We start from the raw sequence: 22652 nt of genomic DNA, 5'->3' as shown, positions 1-22652 counted from the left end.
GCCTGTCATCTAAAGCTGCACTCGACAAGATTTTAATGTAAAAATACACCCATCTTATTAGCCTAAATCACAAAGTGGGGCTGTAGCAGAGAAGAACGTCCCATTCCCACCCTTATTTGCCCAAATTAAAGAGTAACTAAACCCCAACCAAATCTGTGGTGAAGCCTGACACCTAATGGTGAAAAGTAGGGTACTGAACTGGCCATCTGCTATTGGCTGGTCTTTGTGCCAGGTGATGTCACCTTCTATAGAGTACAACAGGTGGTGACATCACCTGGCACCAAAGATCAGCCAATAGCAGATGGTTCTGGTTTAAGGTATGGTTGACGAATCGAAACTTAGAAGCTAAATCCAAAGGTGTCCAAAGCTGCTAAACAGCAGAGAGTGAGCGCTCCGTCCAGAGAAAGCTGGACTCACCAACGATGGCTGAACCTCCTCACCACCTCCACCCCAACACACACTAAGAATAAGTCATGTAGGTCTAATGACACATGACATGATTTCTGGGTAATGAAGTCCTTCAACTTCTCAAAAATTCAAACAGTTATCTGTCACTGCCAGTAGGGGGCTCCAGAGTGCCCCGACGATGCCTTGTTCAGCTTTAACAGCCAATGGGATAATAGTAGCTTCGCCTAACATTTTGGAGTTTACTATTAGTAAAATGGCACAATAAATGACACAGGCGCCAAAATTTCATCTTTTAGTTTTTGGCATTATAATCGAGAACAAAGATCAAGCAAAAAATTCCAGCAATTTATTTGGAAGCCATATCTAACTATCTCTCTATTGTGGCATGGATCGAGTTTAATATGTTGATCGTTTTTGTGTATTGCATTTACATGTACAGATTATTGTAGACGTTCTTATCTAGAGTGACTTTGAGCAAGTAGGGATACTCTGTCTTGCTCATGGACAATTTGAGAGGATGCACGGCTGTCGATCACATTGGTTCTTGCTGGGATCCAACCTGTGACCTTTGAACCCAAACCCGGAAGGCTATCTGAAGAAATTCCCCCACCTTACTGCCCGTTACATACTTTTAAGCAGCACCGACGCATAGATTCCCATCCGAATCACGTGTTTTTAGATCGTCCGTGAACCGACGTCGATGTTGTATTTGTTCAGCTGTCACGACGCGAGCCATGTTGACATCGACATACATGTCTCCGCTGTCTGCAGACTTTAAAATGGCGAGAAATGACAACTTTAGAAGACTGACAGCCTGCTAGTATTGCTTCCAGTCTTGCTTTATGCCTGACTCGGCCCTTAAGTCTCTGGATGGCTCGTGGACGACACATCGGCGCGGTATGAAACGTCCAAAGTCGCTGACGTGCACAAAGGTACACATATATTTCATGCTACATTATGAGAAAAATGCATCGTCTAATATTGGCATCCGCAGAGGATACATGACCCACCCCCCCCCCTCTCTTTAGATGTATTTCTCTTCACTAGAAAATGCTTCATCCATTACTCTTTCCATACAAAACCCTTTCCTTTAATATAAGCAGCTCTTTTCTTATCTCTCTTTTCTATTTGCGTGGTAAATACAGTAAGCGGGCGTGTTCGGATTGAGTTACGCTGAGGTAAAACGGCACTGGAGGAGCACAAACAACTGTATACCTAACACACACACTCGTACACACACACACACACACACACTGAGCTTCTGGCAGGAAATTAGAGTGTCATCACTAGTTCAGCCCAGAGCGTACACCCACATACTGCATCCTCTGTTTCTCTCTCTCTCTCTCTCTCTCTCTCTCTTTATCTCATTTTTTTCCCTCCATCAGTATCTCTCCCAGCTTCCTGCAGTTGCTCTCCTTGATCTGACTGAATGGCAACATGAATCGTCATTTAAATTGCAGGCAAATACGTCTTTTTTTCTCTTTCAATAACAGCGCAGAGCACCGCATTGACGCCACTGTCAAATTAATATTCCCCAGGTAATTTTCTCCTCCGTCGGCAGCGATGCAAGTGTGTTTCTTGAGGGCTTCCACAAAGAGAGATACACACACACATATGCATGCATACACACACAGTGCAGTAGGTTGGATAGAGTTGGATAGTGCTTTTTTCCCCCAACCCAGTCCATGTTTGTACAAAGAACAGAGGTAAAACAAAGATGTGTTTGTTGTTGTAGTGTGTGTATGTGGCAAAAATGTATTTCAAGCACTTCAAATATCAAAAAGAATCATTATGTAATTTCCATTTTAGTCCTGATGAAGCTGGATCGGATTAAATCACTTGTCAAATCAGTGTGTCCAGCACTGTGACTTTGTCTTTTTCCTTGGATTTTCTGTTGATGCAGTTTGAGTTTCTCTCTTCTTTGTCTGTTCAGCCATGGCGGCTATCACTGCTCACGCTAACTACCCAGTTCTTCTTCTTCTGTTTATTCCAAACAAACCAGAAACATAAAACGCACCAGAGGATTTTTTTTCCCAGGAAAGAGCTACCAGACACCGGTAAAAGCTTTCATGATGTGGATATAATAGGAACAGCAGATAGCTCCTCAGTATCAGTGAGTGTCCCTGAGCAAACACACCTAACTGCTCTATTTCTATAGACATGGCTGTAGGGATGATGTTAAGTGTTTCTCTTTCCACTGTCATTCCACTATACTGGCTTACAGTATATAACCTCATATAAACTCCCTACTCTAAAATCCCTACTCTACATCTCTACATACATAGTCTTTCGTGACAACAAGAAAGCTGACTGACAGTGAAAGCAGGAAGTGAATGGCGTGCGTCAACAACCCTCCACCCCCCCACCCCGCATCCCCTTTTCACAGCTCCCGCCACTTCAGCCGGGCTCCGATCCCAGCCTTAAAAATATCCCAGCGCTCTGCAGTTTGTCTGAAACCCTGGAGAATAAACAACTCACACACACACACACACACACACACACACACAGATGCATATACTGTACTGTATCCATACACTTACCCGCAATACACAATCCGCTGTTTATTCTCTCGTCTCTCCCTGTCAGTCTCACACAAACACACACACACACACACACACGCTTCCCAGCAAGCTGCAGGCTGTACAGGGAGCAGATGCAGGTGTGTTTAACCCTTTGATGTCGGGGGGGGGGGGGGGGGGGGAGCAGTCAGCCGCATCATGTTCCAGTACATTTCTACCCAGGGGGGCTTCCTGATTAGACCACAGGCTGCCATCTGACCGCCATACCATCCAGCATCTACTAACTACATGCACAATCCAGCTACAGTGGCAGTCAGAATTTCATCTGCCAACTTAATCACTCAGCAGACAAAGTCAATTTTGGGATATAAAAGACAAAATTGAACAACATTTAAAGAAGTTTATAAATGTGTGTATACTTGCTGCGGCTCTGTAGAAAGGGAATTGGAGATACCTTTCCACAAAACCAGTCATGTGGCGTTTTCGACCAATTGCAGATTTATAGACAGATGTATAAACTGCAGAGGCCGAAGCCAATGCAGCTTTTTTGTTTTATCCACAAATGTGTCCTTGTTCCTATATGAACAAGCTAAATTGTGTTTCTGCAGAAAGTATACTGCATTCCTCAAGTGGCAAAGTGGCTAGTAGATCTTTCACTTTTGTAAAAATCTAAAGGCATCTGTCTGGTGATGAGTGTTATTTTTTGAGTGTTATATTTGAAATTGGTGCTTGCCTCTTGAAATCCTCTTGGAACGGAACTTGTGACTCTTGGGTCTGCTGAAGTTATCTATTATTCATTAAAGTGTGTGTGCATCTGTGCCACAGTTGTTAATTGGGAATTGCAGGCTACATTTTCATTTATTAGGTTGTAAATTCATGCACAGCACAATCAGTTTGTCTTGTTGATAAATGTTGTTGATGACAAATGATATTAGATGCAGGCGGTTTAGGGATTTGACACCCCTGGTTTGCGTGTGTGTGTGTGTGTGTGTGTGTGTGTCTGTATCCAAGGGGTGGGTGTATGACTGCGACTATCATGACCTGTGTATTGGAGGTCTTGTTCAGTTGTCTCTCTGCGTTCTGAAGCTGTGTCTCTGTCTGCGTGAACAAATTCTTAAATAGGAATAGGCAAAAAAAACCAAAAAAAATCTGGAGCAGAGAGAGTGTGTGTGGCTCTGCATGTGTGTGTGTGTGTGAGAGAGAGAGAGAGAGAAAGAGAGAGAGAAAGAGACGTGGAGAATAGAATGAGGTTTAGGGGGAGAGAAAGCGGTTGAGGAACGAGGGAAAGAGGGTTATAGAGAGGACAAAAGGGGGTTGAAGAAGTAAGAGAGAGAATGGCACGAAGAGAGAAAGACAGAGAGAGAGAAAAAGTAAAGAAGAAAGAGAAAGAGGGAGGGAGGGAGGGAGGGATGTGCGTGCTTTACCCAGCCAGAGTTACTCACAGTGATCCTGAAAGACGCAGCGACCTTCAGCTTGGCACATCGCTGTTATGACACATCACCAAGGTAAATACTCACTGTGCATCAAACACACACACACACACACACACACACACAACCTGCGTCAGCCTGTCAACGTGCGTCACACACATTGTTATTCGTCCCACACTCCGCTATTCAGTTAGATTCAATCCAGAAGTCTCAACGGTGTAAAAAAGGCTCTAACTTCCAGCTACCTTGTGGAGGCATGCACACACACACACACACACCCCCACACACACACTGCAATCTGATTTCTGATTTTTAATCAAACACACACACACAGACACACACGCACATACCAGTTGTCACTAGCTGGGTGAACAGATTGTGGTGGCTTAGTTGGCATGGAGGGTCATGAGCCTCCGTTCCCCCCCACGGGGCATCGAAACTGGGATAAGAGCCAGTGAATTCTCCCTTCCTTCTGCCATGCTGGACCTTTATCCTAACAGACCACTGCTGCACTGATGCAGACATCGACATGTTAAGAGACGAGATTGGATGAGATCAGATCACATGAAACTTTAATGATCCCCATGGGGGAGTTTCATCGTTTCAGCAGCAGAACTAAAGTCAAATTAAGAAATCGACAAATAGAGATTTGGTGTGGATAGAAATAGCAATAAACAGAGACTTGGTAGTTAGAAATAGTCAATAAATGTAAAACGATATATGAAGGTAAAGAGCATTAGCAGAATCGTCAGATCTCTACCAAGAATTGTAGATACTTGAGTGTTTTTTTCCACCACTGAGCTCAAACACTGGAAGCTAAAAAATGAGTCTTGTATCTTATATATTTTGCAGAGTTCCTCAATATTTATTGGAACAGCAGTGGTTGGACATGGTTGTTCCACATCATCCTGCTTTGGTCCCAGTGATAGTTCTTGCTCAGGTTGTGCTTAGAAATTCGAATTCAAAAATAGCAGCCTCTGTTCATTCCTAAAGTGCAGAGTGAGGCAACTTTTTGTCAGTATTTCACACATCACACAGCCATTCTACTGGAGCCTGCTCCTGATACACTGGTAGTAGATTGGATATGAGTGTCAAGAGCCTGTAGTCAGCTCCGCCAATCAGAAGTAATGTAACAATAGCCTCTAGTCAGCTCCACCAATCAGAAGTTGATTAGATTTGCAATAGAGCAGCACCTTGTCGTTATAGAGGCTTGCTGGTGAACCTTCACGCTGAAAAACTTCACTCTGTAAGACTCAATATAAGCAATTTTATGACACCCATGTCAGTTTGCCTTTCACACCCTTTAAAATAAGAGTGTTATCTGATTAGTGTTCAGAAAAAACACCAATTTTAGTTAAAATTTAGGGAAAGTAGTCATGCTAATGCCCTACACTTAGCTACCTATCTTGCTAGCTAGCTAGCTAGGTAACACTAGGTAAATCAACAGCCGTGTTAACAAATCTGTGACGCCTCTTTTGTGGGTCTAAGAAGTGAAAGCTGTAGATGATAATGTGTATGCAAGCAATCATTCATTTCTTTAAAGTTAAGTAAGATGTCTTGTTGACTCTTACTTGGATAGCGAGCCTTATATTTGGAAAGCTATAGGCAGTGGTGGAAGGAGTACTGAGATCTTTTACTTAAGTAAAAGTAGCAATACAACAATGTAAAGATAGATGTCCTGCATTCAAAATCTTACTAAGTACATAAGTATTGGCAGCAAAATGTACTTAGAGTATCAAAGTAAACGTACTCATTATGCAAACTGTCCCCATTTAGGGAGTTATATTTTTCATAAATTATTGGAATATTAAAACTGATTTATTGACATACATGTACATGTAAGCAACATTTTAGTTGTCAATGTGAAGCTAATCTTAACAATTTAGCTATACTTTTGGGTAGTCTAATCTATAACAATGCTATTTTATAGTTATTTTATAAAGATGATCAAATGTTTTAAATATAGATCTGAAAAGTAACTAGTAACTATAGCTGTGAAATAAATGTAATGGAGTAAAAAGTACAATATTTTCCTCTAAAATGTAGTGGAGTATAAGTACAAAGTAGCATAAAATGGAAATACTCAAGTAAAGTACAAGTACCTCAAAATTGTACTTAAGTACAGTGCTTGAGTAAATGTACTTAGTTACTTTCCACTGGCCATATGCTACCTAGTTAAAATGACTCACCACATATGATCTGAGCAGATCTGTACTGACCGCTGTCTGCCTTGACGTCTTTGCAATTAAGATGATCCATAACTGTCTTATTTTTTCTGATAGTTGTTTTGTTTTTCCTGCCTTATTGGAACAGCCAACCACACAACAAAAGCTAACCATGGTGTTTTACAGTGTTGACAGCAGCAAGTCAGACTAGTCAGACGCATTGGAATTACGTCATGGTCTTCCAACATGGCCGCCAGGGGGTTGTAGATTTATTCTGCAAAGCCTGTATAGTGTGTGTTAGGTTCGGCCACCACTAAAACATTCAAAGACAGGCCCTCTTACTAAACCATTGGCAGGGTTTTTGTTTCTCTGGCATCATTTCCTAAAGGACAAAGCCAATGTTTGTCATTACCAACATAATGAGTTTGAGCAATCACATTTATGATGGCAGTGCCGTCTCAGACGCACTTTCAGAAATCTCTCATTGATGGTCAATTGGGATTACATCTGATTATTGAGAGGGATTTAGCACATGACTCACCGCTATCATCCTCTTCAACCCACTGGTGCCTTATAGATGGCGGCTTTGCCATATTGGAAGAAACTGCCCCGATCTTGACAAAATGCATCATGGGAGGAAGGTCATCACCCGTAATCATTATGTTAGTAATTATTCAGAAAGCCCTCTCAGGGATTCTATCCAGAACTAACAGAAGCTGTTACATGATTTTATACAGGCGATTCCTTTATTTTGATACCATGTACATCAAATCAGTCAAAATTAATAACTATATCAGCTTTATACACTGCATGACTACATCTATTTCAGCACTGAAGAAATAACTGATCAGTAAACAACAGATTGCATGTTTGCAAAAATGGAGCCGCTGTGCAAGGCTGTTTAAATCATCCACAGTTTCTAGTTAAATCTAGTCTAAAACGGCAGCTGATAGCCCCAATCCCCCTGTTTAGGAGCACCCAGACTGAAAATCACTGAGGTGTAGCCAAGTGAAAATATATATTTATATACTGTATATATATATAATTCCCAGTGTCTGTGTCTTATTCTGTCTTGGCAAGGCTAGACACTAATGAGAGAGGGAATATGGAGGCTCTTTTTCCACTGTATTAGCATCCATTTGATAAAAGCAGAAGTGACATTTTCTGTATATCGTATATGTACATCAACATCAATATTATTTACACTCTTAAAAAAATTAATTCTATGTAGTACCAGAAAATGTCTCTGGCACCATGCTCAAATGGTTCTACACAGGACCTTTATGGTGCTGTAAAGATTGCATGAAGTCCTCCAAAGCAGCAGTATTAGAGTTAGAGTTAGAGTTATTAGTTATTAGAGTAATTAGAGTTGTTTTTTTTGTTTTTTTTTGGTCATTAAGGTTCTTTATAGAAATACTGCCTGAACCAAAGTCCCCTCCTTTTTCTGGTTGCATATCTAATGATATACCAAATAACACTGGATAAAATCACTGCAGATCAACTATTTTCTCATGATCATTTCTTTATAAATCTGAAGTTTTGCTTATAATTTGTCATAGGCTCTACAACCCTGGCTCTCTGTCGTTCAGAGTCCTTAGTCTCTCTACACCAACTTCTCTATTAGACCTCAGCGAAATACGAGGAAAGGAATTGCAAGTAGACTTTGAATAGCATTCAAGTTTTATGGTGCCACATGTAGCATTTTAAACCAATACATCATTGTCAAATTCATTGTGAAACCTCAGAAAAATTACTGTAAACAAATGACACCATAGTGGAGACGACTGATAGCCTCCATCTTACACCAGTGGTATTGTTAGTGCTTGCAGTTCCCAAAATCCCTGTTGCTTCCAGTCGTAAACAGTGATGTTTCCATCAGCCATTGTAAGAAACTCTGAAAGCTTTAGCTCTGTTTGCACTGAACCGAACAGCGTCCTCTTCCTGTTTTATGCCATAAAGCAATCTCCCTTTGTACCATAAAGCAAATCAGCAGACAAGTCGGACCCAGTGGCACATAATGTAAAATAAAGCATAGAGGCCGGTAGAGGCTGGCAATCTTCTCGGTGGTGGTCTCTTTTGTTTACAGTAATTCTACTAATGTCTCACAATTAATGTAAAGACTTATTGACGTTAAAATGCTACATGTAGTATCTCGCAAAGTAAAGCATGAACTCTTCAGGTAGTAAAGATGAGTCAGTGCCTTTGAAATATTCAAAAGCATATCCAAATATATATTTTTTCCCAGGTTTGTATTCATGACAGCGCAAAAGCTGCAGGTATCCAGAAGTATATGGCCCATGTTTATTAATAGCAGCGGCACTGTAGCAATATATTATGTGCCCCCTCAACAGAAACTAGACTACTGACTCTGTGTGTGTGTGTGCGTGTGTGTGTGTGTGTGTGTGTGAATGTGTGAGTGTTCACTTTGAGCTTGCCATGAAGGCACTTTCTGCCTATGCACCGTAATGTGAGCTAGGGCCAGCTGAGCCCAACAAAAACTGCTGTGTTTTCACTTGCTCCTAGGGCACTGATGTAAGACGCACACACACACGCACGCACACACACACTCACACACACACACACACAAAGGCACATTCACACATGCACATACACACATGTTGGCCAATCTGTTGCAGCCAACACCATACCTGACCCTTGTAAACAAACATTTGCGTACCGAGCTCCGCACACACCTACACCTACCACACACACCTCCTCTCCTCTCCACACACACACACACACGACCCAGAATTAATTAAGGAAGGTAATTTTGCAAGTGTGCACAACGTGTGGGTACAGCAAAGGTCTCGCTACAGCCAACGCAACTGTGAATACGGAACAGTTCATTACTCTGGAACTTCACAATGAGGAGAAAAGGCAGTCTTGGCAGCCCATTGCAGAGAATTCAGCCTGTTTAACTCTGGGTCCATTAATGGATGAATGCTGAAAAGAGGCATTTTGTCCTTTCCTAAATAGGCTGTCACATTGACATTGCCCCGGCGTGACGTAACTGCCGCAAATCCACTAAGCCATGTGCTAGCGCTTTACATGGAAATGATGCAATGAAACACCCAACAGCATTTCTGTCTTTAGGTCAATAGCCTTTTCATGCCCCTAGGCCAATGGGCTTAGTATGCTGCTTTAGACAGCGGCCAGGGAGCAGAGATCGAAGAGACAGAGGTGGAAAAAACGAAGAAAATAAAATGGCAGCATCGCTTTCCAAGGCGGTAATGATTCAGAGGAGTGGGGTTTCAGAAGTGCACCTTTGTGTACAAACGCACACAGACACTGGAACTTCTGAGAGACGTGATTACAGTTTCTAGGGGAGCGTAATGATGGCAATAAAATGGGGATGGCGCAGAGCGACGGGCGAGAGAAAGACGTGAACATGAAAAGGCATAAGCAAGGGGGGGGAGGGAAGGGGGGGAAGATGCGGTAGGTGAACTAACCACACTCTGAAAGCTGTGGGGAAAGAATAAAGCAGGTGGTTAAGAATGAAAGAAGGAAAGAAGAGGAAAGAGTGGGAAAATTTACCTTTAGTGCAGATCAAAGAGACATGTAATCTAGTTAAAATCCTTCAAAATCAACCAAAGTCCACTGGATTTTACAGTTAGAGAAGGTGAGTTCCTAGAGAAAATTCAGGTCTTACAATCAAAAGTCATATGGTGCTGATGGCATTGATTAAATATGTAGAAAAAACTTCCACTCTTCAAACTTTATTTTGAGAGTGAGCTTTTTCCCTGCAATCTGGGACCCAGGATTGATTATGCCAATATTAAAAAATTGAGATAAATTTGATGCAAGGAACTACCCAGGCATATGTGTCAATCATATACTGCAGGTTCTGCTCTGTACTTGGATTTTTATATTATCCACAAACGACTGATTATATCTTATAAAAAATACAATCATGTATGATATATGACTATGTAGAGACTTTATTTACCACTGCATTACTGTGATAAAGCTTTCAGATAAAGCTTTTAAATTGAAAACTCAATTGACAAAAGGAGAGAGAAAGGCACACAGAGAGAACAGGGAGACGTGCAGAAAGAGAGAAGGGAAAGGGAGATGATTTATAGAGAGGGAGAATGATATGAGGAGATGGGACGAGTGAATGCAGGATGGATGTGGCGGATGGATGAAATGTCAGCAGGCGGACTGACAGAGAGAGAGAGAGAGAGCCTCCCTGCCAGCTCCCTCCCTCCTACAGTCAGGATCTCTGGAGGGCACGAATTTACATTCCAGTTTGGCACCGAAGGAGCTAAAGTTCACGTTACACGACGACACACACACACACCTCCACACACACACACACACACACACACACACACACAAATCACCCTCATTTCAGTCTGGAGCAGAGCTCGACGGCCCTACCAAATTCAATTAGGCCTGTACTGCCTAAATGGGCTTAGCTGAACTGCACTGGCTTGTTACGTGTAGCCCTTAAGCCCTACGAGAGAGAGAGAGAGGGAGAGGGAGAGAGAGAGAGAGAGAAAGAGAGAGAGAGTTTGTGTCTGCACGTTGGTGGTGCCTTCGAAGCATGAAACCGCAAAACCCGAACAGGCAGCGGGGCATGTTGTGTGTCACATCTCCAATGCTAATAAGGAAGCCGTGAACGGTGAATGATTCTCTCCATTTACACACAGCCTGCTGACATCACGGCTGACTGATTGACAGACCGGGGAGGGGGGGGGGGCGAACCACCGGGACCCAACAGAATACAGATGACCCTCCCAGGCTGCGTTACTGCTTTGTTTATGGTGTATGTTATGGCGCTTTTGTGGTTAGAGGCGTAGGGTTTCATTTAGGAGCCGTGGTAGCGAAAGGGTTAGACAAGAGGGCTTATGACTGGATGATCACCAGTTTGAATTGAAAATCTGTCATAGGGAAGTCAACTAGAACTCACTTTACCAGTCTTTTTATTTGTGGAATAGGGTTAGACCAACTTTTTAGGCTGACATAAACCCAAAGTCACAGTATACATCATAGTAATTAGCATTAAACTGGTGTAAGTTCTATGAAGGCAGGGTCTGCTGAGAAAAAGAAACATAATGCTTTTCTGAAAATACATCTGATTTTGTTATGTAGCAGTGGTTGTTTGCCTTATGATGCGTCTGGAGATCATAGCTTTTATTTACTACTATATTGCTATTCCCCAGTGTGTGTGTGCAGCAGGTAGCCCTTCCTCCCCCTACACCTACTTGCCAAAGCCTTTTACATAAGAAGTCAACTTGCCTCGTTAAATAAGGGCTAAAACTCATTTGTACTTGTATCGTATAGTGTATGTGGCTACTTACACTTACAGAACCCATATTGAGGTTATTACTGCGGTTTAGGATTGTTGAATATTCATGCATGAACAACCCTCGCCAAATTTAAACACCAAAACCAAGACTCTAAAACAAATCACATGACGTTAACTTAGACTCTATTAAATCCAATGCGTATTTTATCGAAAAAGCATGTTCACCAATCGGAAAACAGTGATGTCGTTCTTCGTTTCTGAACAGCTTCTACTTCAGAGACGGGTGATTGCCATTCGGCGGCGGTGACTGGCGAGGCGATGATATGGAGATGAGTGTGGCTGAGGCTGGACGCTAACAGCAGCAGACAAAGTGGAGTCACTCCTCAAGCTGAACTCGTCTGGCATGGGAGGAGCAGTCGAACGGAGAGGAGTCACAACCTATCACATCCTCGCCGATCTAATGAGCGTCCAGGACGGTCGGTACGGTGCTTTCCCCCCTGAGGAATGAATGTGAGTGAGTGTGTGTGTGTGTGTGCATGCAACTGTTACGTACACCAGTGAGTGTGTGTATTAACTCGCAAGCGCGTCTGTGCATTTGTGCGTGCAATTGTTTGCGTTTGAGTGTGTGTATGTTAGCTTGTGTTGCATGTGTGCGGAATTGTTTATGTGTACCACAGAGTGTACCATACGTCATAGATATACACACATGCCTCAATTAAAAGAGTGTGTGAAGAAAAAAAAAGAGAAAGAGGAAAAAAATGTCAGACTCTTGATGAAGAGAACAGAAGATTTGTTCTGTTCATCTGAAAGAACAAAGACTTGCGTCCCAAATCAACAGCCATTTGTACCAGAGCCTGCTTTGGGTTTTGGCTATGTGCGAACCCTAATGAGTTTTCCACACTAATTCCTCCCATCTGATTCAGCAAAGATCCACCTAGGGCTGGGAACAACACCAGCTGGGCTCATGAGAACAGCCTCCCACAAAGAGCCCCAGCTACGGACAAACACATGACACAAAAACATCTAATATATTTCCTCAAACTCTTCGGTCTGGGCCAGCGGTAAACAGGTTTCTTTGGGTTCAGCGTTTTGGTTTGAGATATTGGGAGTAAAAGGTGTTTAGCATTTGCTCGTCAATGAGAGTTTCTCTGAAAAATCCAGCGCAATACATTCAATGAACCTGCTTTTTCCTATTCAGGGTCACGGGGGGCCGGAGCCTATCCCAGCATGCACACCTATGAGCAATTTAGAGCAGGGTTATTAAATTCCGGACCTCGTTGGCCCGTGTCCAGCAGGGTTTTGTTCCTCCCTGGCAGTTAATGAGGCACACCTGGTCTCAGGTAGGCACATTAACCACCGGGTTAATGTGTGGCTCATTAAGCACCATGCAGAACCAAAAGTCTGCAGGACACCGGCCGACGACGAGTACCGGAATTTAAGAACTCTGATTTAGAGTCTCCAGTACACCTGACTTGCATGTTTTTGGACTGTGGGAGGAGTCCGTAGACCAGGTTTGAAAACCACTGGTTTAGACTCCTAGTTCATGATAAATCGGAATAGCTCAGTTTTTAAGGGTCTTACGTTACGTTCTCAATTGGGAAACACTGATCCACATTTTTCACCATTTTCTGACATTTTATAGACCAAACAACTAATCGATTAATCGAGAAAATAATCAACAGATTAATCGACAATGAAAATAATCGTTAGTTGCAGCCCTAAATTTTTCCACTACCAAGACCTGAGGTGAAGTAGCCATGAACTAGAAGGTTTGCAATGTTTCTCAAACCATTGTCTTGTCACAGTGCAGCGAATAGCCAGTTTCTACATCTAATCACTGACCTGGGGACTGTTCGGCCAAATCGCTGTGCTGTCTCCAGCCCTTAGTATGAAAAATGCTTCCTTCCTATGTCCTTCATTTGTATATAATAGAACTTTTGCACTTTAGTCACAGTACGTTCTTGAAAAGGTGGACTACATATTGAAGATTGCTATGTACACAGCAGCTATTTATAGTAAAGTGCATGGACCACTGTAGATAATTCAGCACTGTTGTCCATGTATTATATGCATTGTATCTTTATCCTCTTGCTGCAGTGCACTGCTTTTATACTGTCGATCCATTTATTTATGCTGCTGTATGTATCATATCTCTTTATGCATAAGAATATCCTGAAAAGAACACTAATCGATTCCATCCCCATCCTTCCAATTCAACTCAATTCAATTCAACTCGATTCTCTTGTTCCCTTGAGGGAGCCACACAATGTCCATCAGGCCCAAGTAGAAAGCACAAGGATCAATTTATATTTGGAAATGGCAACTGTTGAAACGGTGGAAAAACACCCTTATTAGTAGCTTGTCATTGTATTGTATACCACATTCACCCAGTTGATTCCAAGGAAGGGGCTACTATAAATGGGGGTGTTTACGGAAAATCACACAGGGCCTTTTCAATTATTTAGTGCGCTAAGGCTATTTCGCAGAGAAACCATTGAAGTTAACGACCTCCATTTGTAAAGGTGCTGGCCCTTGTTGGGGGAGGCTTAATGAAGATTTACACTGGCCGGATGAACTGTGGGGCAGCAACAAGAGATGGAGCGTTACAAAGAGCAGCTATCACATTGTCTTGGTACGGTTTAGAGGCACTGGAAGACAAATGTTAATAGAAAGAAAATAAAGGTAGGACAAATGGGACAAGCGGGTGGGAGAGATAGATGAAGCTGAGAGAGATACAAGATGAGGCTGGAATAGAGAGATAGAGTAGTAGAATAGAAACCTATTGGGGGTAGAGCAAGAGAGAGAGGGAGAAAGAATGCGTTGCTGAGAGCATTCAGCGTTTAAAGAAAAATGAGAGAGGCCAGCAAGATATGTTCAATGCACTTTAGGCTTTAGGCTAGGGTCACACTACATGACTAAATATTAGACGACATGTACTTAAAGACTGGCATTAGTAAGACACACACTTGAAGACCAATTGGATTTAGGGAACACACACTTGACGACCAGTTGGATTTAGGGAACACACTTGGGGACCAGTTAGATTTAGGGAACACACACTTAACGACCATTTGAATTTAGGGAACACACACTTGACGACCAGTTGGATTTAGGGAACACACACTTGATGACCGGTTGGATTTAGGGAACACACACTTGACGACCAGTTGGTCTTAGGGAACACACTTGTCGACCAGTTGGTTTTAGGGAACACACTTGACGACCAGTTGGATTTAGGGAACACACTTGTCGACCAGTTGGTTTTAGGGAACACACTTGTCGACCAGTTGGTCTTAGGGAACACACTTGTCGACCAGTTGGTTTTAGGGAACACACTTGACGACCAGTTGGATTTAGGGAACACACTTGTCGACCAGTTGGTTTTAGGGAACACACTTGTCGACCAGTTGGTTTTAGGGAACACACTTGACGACCAGTTGGATTTAGGGAACACACACTTGACGACCAGTTGGATTTAGGGAACACACACTTGGCGACCAGTTAGATTTAGGGAACACACACTTGAAGACCAGTTGGATTTAGGGAACACACTTGACGACCAGTTGGATTTAGGGAACACACACTTGAAGACCAGTTGGATTTAGGGAACACACACTTAATGACCAGTTGGATTTAGGGAACACACTTGGCGACCAGTTGGATTTAGGGAACACACTTGACGACCAGTTGGATTTAGGGAACACACACTTGAAGACCAGTTGGATTTAGGGAACACACACTTAATGACCAGTTGGATTTAGGGCACACACTTGGCGACCAGTTGGATTTAGGGAACACACCTGAAGACCATTTGGATTTAGGGAATACACACTTGGCGACCAGTTGGATTTAGGGAACACACTTGGCGACCAGTTGGATTTAGGGAACACACACTTGGCGACCAGTTGGATTTAGGGAACACACACTTTCACATTTCACGACGAGGTAAAGTCTGGGGAACACACACTACCCAAATTCTAGCACCACGCAACCCCTAAATCTATCAAAAACTAACTTTCATGCTACTATATCACCTTACTCCATCATCTTCCTGCTTTGTTTTTTTCCTGCTCTTATTGGCTATTGGCGATCTCCGTTCAGATGTGAGTGGTTGACCAGCTCAGTGGGATGTCAAGACTGATTCAAGTTGTAAAAACTGGATCAGGAGGCAAGGAATTAAGAGTCCTGAACCCTCACACACTACAAGATCTACAAGATCATCTGTGCAGCCTAAAAGTCTTGTAGTGTGTTCCCAGCCTTAGACATGCAGGGTTGATGGGTGAAGGGCAAAACAAGATGGAGGTTAAGTAGAGAGAGTGTGGTAACCAGGCTTGGGCAGTTCCTGTTCCTTCTCTAAGTGTCAGAGAGGGTAAATGAGCAGCCTGACCAAGACATTTATTCTCTAATAAAACCCTGTTTCCACTCTAACAGGGTGGAGCAGAAGACAGAGAGGAAGAGAAGACGTTGGCACAGCATCAAAAGACAACAAGACAGAGGTGAAGACCTGTTAGTCTGTAACAAAGAGAAATAGAGGATGTGAAGAGAAATCTATGGCAAAATCCCTGCATCTAATATCATTTGGCACCAAAACCTCCAAACCTGCTTATATAAATAGACTCATTTTCTGGGGACAAAGTGAAGCATTGACTGACTGACAAGATATTATTATTTGGTCAATGTGATTATAAAACTATCAGGGAACATTTGGTCCTGAATGCTCCTTGATGCTCCTTTTCCAGAAGACTTTTGCTTGATTTTTGTAATGATAATTATAATGATAAAAACTACAAGATCAAATTTGGGCTCATTCAAGCTAAGGTATGGTGAGTGCTGCACCATATTATACCCAATTCAATCACATGTTTCTGCCACCCACAATGTTCCAGAAGATATTAATTTGTCCTCTACAGCCGAACAATAAAATATGGCCGCGCTGCCGCCAGCCTAAACCTCAACTCCACATGACTTCCAATATATGAACGAACAATTAAAATCCAAATTGCACTCAATGTCATTAGCCGTCTGAGTCACATTGTTCACTATAGGTCATTTGTAGGTGTATGAATCTATTTTTAACTGAATATGACACACAAAAACTGGTCAATGTGTCTGTGTATCTTCATATGAAAATGATAATACCATAGCCACTGTGTGTGTGTGTTTAACATCTATGTATAAGTATATACTTTGTTTCATGTGGCAGTGAGATGCATCAAAAGTAAATGCATCATCTTGGCTTATGGAACAGGAGATTCAGCTGCTATTGTTTTCTGGTAATCGCTGAGTCAGGGATCCTGCGTCCACCTATGGTACAAGGCTATTTTCCCATGGCCTCAGCTGTAATATAGAGCGCATCCACTCAGCACTACAGGAATCATTACCGCTCCTGGGCTGCCAGACATACTGACACACACAAATTCCCGCAAAACAGCATTCAGATACACCCGGTGATGTAGGGGTAAATAAAAAGGAGGGTGAACTATGGCCTCCAGTCGGTGATCAGCATAAGGCGACAATGACAAAAATCAATTTATGTGATCATGGCCTATGTGATCATGGGTAAACTCTATTCCACAATTAAAAAGGTAAGAAAACGAAGTTTAGGCGGTGTTACCCTCCACTACATCCCTGGCATACAGCACATACACACTCATCATACTCCTCAGAAACACATAAACACGGAGAGACGCAACTGCAGCACACACACCACCGGGGGACGCTTTGGAATATTTAATAGCAGCGAAATTAAGTCAGGCAACAAAGCCAGGCAAATGAATTCCACATCCCCCCTCCGCCATTTCAAAGTACAAAACGCGTCCTTTGCTGTCAAAAGAGACCGTTTTCTAGGGTGCATATGAAAAAAAAAAAAAAAAATAGATTTAACATTTCAGAAGATTTGAGCGACTGTCAAATGCGAGCTCATTAAAAGGAACGGACGACCCCGCTGACAGCTCCCTCTCACACACTTTGTGCGTGTGTGTGTGTGTCAACATGCCTGCGTGTATGCATGTGCATGAGGATGTGTGTTCCTTTGGAGTTAAAATCTCTATCTATCTAGCTCTCTCATGTGCTTTTATACGTTCTCTCTATCCTTCTCTCCCTGCTTTCACTTCATTCTGTGAGGCAGGAATGTGTGCATGTGTGTGTGTGTGTGCATGCCTGCTTGTGTGTGTGTGTGTGTGTGTTGCCTTTGAACACACTGCTAATTTACCTATGTAAACCATACACCCTGGAGAGTTACATCACTGAGGTTCCCTTGCGTACGAACACACACACAGATGAGCACACACACACACACACAGCTCTAACTTTGCCTCTCTCTCTCTCTCTCTCTCTCTCCCTCTGTATGTGTGTGTGTGTTTGTAAGTCTGCCTCCTAAGCTGAGTCTAAGCTTAGTTGAGCTCCTGTGACTTTGTGTGGATGAACCTCTGCTTGTGTATCCTCCCATACATTAAACCAAGGTCATCCTGGAAAGCCAACAACTATCTGACCACAGAGTCTGAATGGACAAAGACTGAATTCAATATTTAGCCAAGCAAAACAAGGAGTAGACTGAATGAAGAAGCCACTCTAATCAGGCTAGAGAAGACGCAGGTGGGTGAAGCCTATAGCAACCAGCATCCCCGAGAAAAAGCTTCCCCAAGGCTTGTTTCATTGAAAATGGCCTGGAGGACTTCTGTTTCCAAATCCATAAATTAACACCCGGTGCCACCGCTTGTATCACAAAACGACTAAAGTATCACATGAACATGGAATGAAAGCTAACACAGGCATGAGGATCCAGTCAGTGTTCGTCAGTGTGCCATGCTGTGACCAGGGTTTGACCGATATGGGTTTTTAAAGGCTGATACTGATATTGTTGGATTGATGCCGTATCTTTAAATTTGTCCGTTTTCAAGCCAAAAAATTCCAAACAAATTATATATATCTAGTGTTTCCTCCACCATCACAAGACTCTAGAACGTTCCACTGAAACAGGATAATAATAATGGCAATAATAAAACATATTGATGCATACTTGTGTGGGCATCAGTTCAGGTTAAGGGCTTCCGATAGACAACCAGTGTAGTATTGATCAATTCTGGCCAATATCAGCCCAAGATATTGGCAAACCGATGTATCGGTCTAATCCTAGCTGTGACTATCATGAGGCTGTTTTTCATGAGTGTGTAGTAAATTGAGATTCAAATCGAGTGTTACCCTGTTCCTACCGTTGTAGAGACTCCGGTGGTGGGGGGCCAGCTCCTCGCCCGGCGTCCTCCTCTGACCCCCTTCCCTGCCAGGGGAGCCGATGCCGTACCTCCCCTTCCCGTGCTCCGGACTGGGGCTGTGCTGGTGGTGATGGTGGTGCCGTATAGACTCTGGACTCCCCACGATCACCCTCCCTTTCCTCAGGTGCTCGGGCGTCCCCGCCGCTCCCTGCTTGGCTTCGGGACTCCCGCATCCGGCCTCCCCCGCGCTGGCTAGCCGGTGTCTCTGACTCAGGTCGGGGCTGGACTTGGCGCCGCCCTTCCCGGAGCCTGGCGAAGCCTGTCCTGAAATGAAGAGCTGTTTCTGGGCTAGTAGGTCGGAGCTACAGGGTTTGGCGTGGGAGTCGCACGGCAGCCTGGTGGGAGACTTGCCGTGCTTCTCGGGGCTGTGTCCCCGGAGGCCGCGGGGGTCCAGGTTGGTGAGGGACCCCCCGCGCGGGCGGCAGGACTGGGGGAAGGTGTGGTACTCCGGGGTGGAGCTGTGCCTCCTCCCCGTGGATTCAAACACGTCCCCGGGTTTGTGCGGGTGGTCGGAGGAACCGCACCGGGATCCGGACCCGGGGCTGGCGTTGGAGCCCGAGCCCAGGATCGGAGGCTTGTGGTGGGGGTTATCCGGGCTGTCCGTGCTCCCCGCGCTGGAGGTGCTGCTCCCGTCCCCGACGTCCCGCAGCAGGCCGGGAGCGGGGGCGCCGCCTCCCAGCTGGGACAGGCTGCTCTGGCTGTCGATGGAGCTCCTGCAGCCGCCGCCGCCGCCGCCGCCGCCTCCCCCTCCGCCCGCGGCCACGGCCCTCTCCTCCTCCAGCATGAGGCACACCTCCTTGAGCTCCAGGTTCTCGCGGATGACCTCGGCCTGCCGCTGCTCCAGCTCCTTGAGCTTCTGCAGGTAGATGGCCACCTCTTTCCTCATCAGGCCGGCGCTGTAGCGGCCCAGGCGCTGCCACTCCCGCGACACGCGCTTCCCCTTCTGCCGGTCGTCATCCAGGAAGCAGCACAGGTCCCGCAGCTCCTGGTTGTCCTCCTGCAGTTTCTGGTTCACGTCCTGGTTTACATAGGCGCAAGCCAACAGCATGAGCACACACACACACACACACACACACACAGAGGCACAGAGGCACACACACAGAGCAGCGCACAGTGAGGGATTACATGCACAAGCCCACTGTGATTTATCATTTGGTGAGTGAGATAACAAATGTTCCAGTGATGCAGTTGCGTGTGTGTGTGTGTGTGTGTGTGTGCCTGTGTGTGTGAGGTGTTTTTTGACAAAGGCTTAGACAGCACTTTGTTATGGAATTGGGGGATTTGAGATATGCTTGATGCAATCATTTTTTCACCTATTTGCATTAGCTGATGGGTATACTTAGAAGATATTTATTTGTAGTCTAAAATGGGTTTCATAACATGCCTTTAAATGTGTTGGGACAAAGGGATACATGCAAAATCACATTTCATATTCAGTAATGGTTATATTGTAAACTCATTTTCAGATGATAGTACATGCATCAATGAGAAACAGTCTATCTTATATGCAACAGGTTTAATTCATTTTTATATTGGGCGACCATTTTGACCTTAAATGACAATCAGTACATTTAGCCACATCTGAGAAGGTTTCTTGCTGTTTTAATGTGTTGAAAATCTTACTGAGAGTTGTAGATCACTATGTTCACTGTGGTTGGAAATAAAAAAAAAACACATTGCCTCTATGTTCCTGTGCAATACCGCGCACCTGGCTCCCCGGGGCTCCCCGCCCCATCTCACCTTCAAACTCCGGATCTCGTTCAGGTGCTGCTGGAGCCTCCGGTTCACCTCGCGCATCAGATTGCCGTGGTCCAGGATGACGCTTATCTTCTCCGCCTCTGCCCTCCGCAGCCGGCGCACCAGCTCCTCTTTGCCCCACTTCAGCAGCTCCTCGTCGGGTATCTTGGAGAGGTCGTCCGCCGGACCCTCTGCGCTCTTGGCCGCGGACGGCTGCGGCTGCTGCGCGCCTTTCTCCATCACTATAACTCAAGTGGAGGTTAACCAAAAAAAAACAAAAAAAAAAGTATTTGGCGAATTTTAGAGAGCAAGCCACCAAAACCAAACCCCCGATTCACACCCAGGCCGACCCTTATCCAAATGCTCCTCGGGTTTTTTTTTCCCGCCCTTCTTAGGTCCGTGGAATCACACCGCTTTCATTTTGGCAGTCTCTCGCTCCCACGCCCATTTTGCAGCTCCGATATCCACACCCGGCGCTCCGCTATATCCCCGCTGTTAGAGCATCAGTCCGCATGCCGCTGTGTCTCCGGCTGAGCCCTTGGCCGGCTTCGCGGGGCGGTTTCTCTCCAGGTGCATGCCGCCAGCCTTGCGCACTCCCGTTACGCCTCTACCCGGCGCGCACTGCCGCTGTCCGACCGCCGGGGAGGAGCGGAGGAGGAGGAGGAGGAGGAGGAGGAGGAGGCAGTGGAGGAAGGCTCCAAGGAGAGGTTGCAGGTGCAGAGCCGGAAAGCCGGGAGGATGAGGTGCGTAAATGTGGAGAACACGCTCTCGCTCTCTCTCCCCAGCTCTCTCGCTCTCTCCCTCTCTCTCGATGCCTCCTGGTCTTGTTGCGCCATCTGCTGTGGGCAACGGGGTATAAGATGCATATAAGCCTATGGATAAGTGTTTTTATAAATCCAAAATAACGTGTCAAGCCATTATTTCCCCCCAGAATCACTCTCTTGGCCTAATATGGTTGGAGAGTAACCAAGTATATTTACTCAACTAACCTTTGAGACATTTAACCTTCACTTAACATTGATCTTAGGTTTTAAGAAAAAAGAGTAAGTTGATTTTATCCAAATTTTAAAGAAAATATCTACATAAAGAAAGCATAACTAACACAAGTTCGTTTTGTTTAATATCAGCTAATTTCAACTAAATTGATTGTGTGTGCCTGTTGTTGGATCTGTGAAACCAGATAATGTGTTTTAGTTTGAGGGAAATTAGTCATTCAGATGATAAGAAAACATATTTTAAATGTGTTGGCATTATGAGCACAATTGCATACATCAAAATTCATTCAGTTTATTCTAGCTCCATTTGAGTCAATTTTGGCAATACTTAATGTAATGCAGTTGTTGTAAATGAAAATAGTGCATTTACTTCAATTTTATGGAAATTTGTCATGCAGTTGAAATGCGTAAAACCTACAAAATAAACAAAATTCTGTATTTTTGTGACTGTGCAAAATGAAAATGATCCATATTCAATGTTTGAGCAAAGTAACTAAAAGACAAGCCACCAAGAGGTGAATGCATCAACGTGCTGTCATATACAGGCATTTGATTGTATGCACTTTAATTGCAAACACTAAATAAATGTATTAGTCACCACTCAAATTTAGTAAAATTTCAGTCTGAATAACATGTGGTCTCTATCCAAAAAGAGTTAAATGTACTCTCGAAGCAGAGTTGTTTAGCTGAATTTACTGAATTAAGTGTTGCAGTGTCTGCATCATGACATTTCACTGTGTATTAACTGAAAATAACTGTCACTTTGTTACTCCTAGCAGTGTCATTTCAAATTTACTCTGATGGATAGTAGCCAACCACATAAATTTAATCTGATCAGGGTGAACTCAACTCTAATCAGGGCAAACAGAAACACGC

General features: G+C 44.0%; 1 protein-coding gene across 1 annotated transcript in view; it reads right to left on the bottom strand.

Annotated features, from left to right (window-relative positions):
* The window catches only part of LOC139653878 (coiled-coil domain-containing protein 85A-like), a 25301-nt gene extending 4280 nt beyond the window's left edge, over nucleotides 1-21021 (bottom strand). Inside the window, exons 1-2 of the mRNA XM_071530884.1 lie at nucleotides 20785-21021; nucleotides 18985-20062 (exon numbers count right to left, since the gene is read on the bottom strand). Of these exons, the coding sequence (XP_071386985.1) occupies nucleotides 18985-20062; nucleotides 20785-21021 (1315 nt within the window). The remainder of the gene's footprint in view (nucleotides 1-18984; nucleotides 20063-20784) is intronic.
* Between the last annotated feature and the right edge of the window lie 1631 nt (nucleotides 21022-22652).

Source organism: Centroberyx affinis, unplaced genomic scaffold, assembly GCF_046629955.1.
Source record: "Centroberyx affinis isolate AG114_WGS23_722 - 3 ecotype Tasmania unplaced genomic scaffold, CSIRO-AGI_Caff_v1 ptg001996l_1, whole genome shotgun sequence".
Taxonomy (NCBI): Eukaryota; Metazoa; Chordata; class Actinopteri; order Beryciformes; family Berycidae; genus Centroberyx; species Centroberyx affinis.
This window is presented reverse-complemented; position numbering and strand designations above follow the sequence as displayed.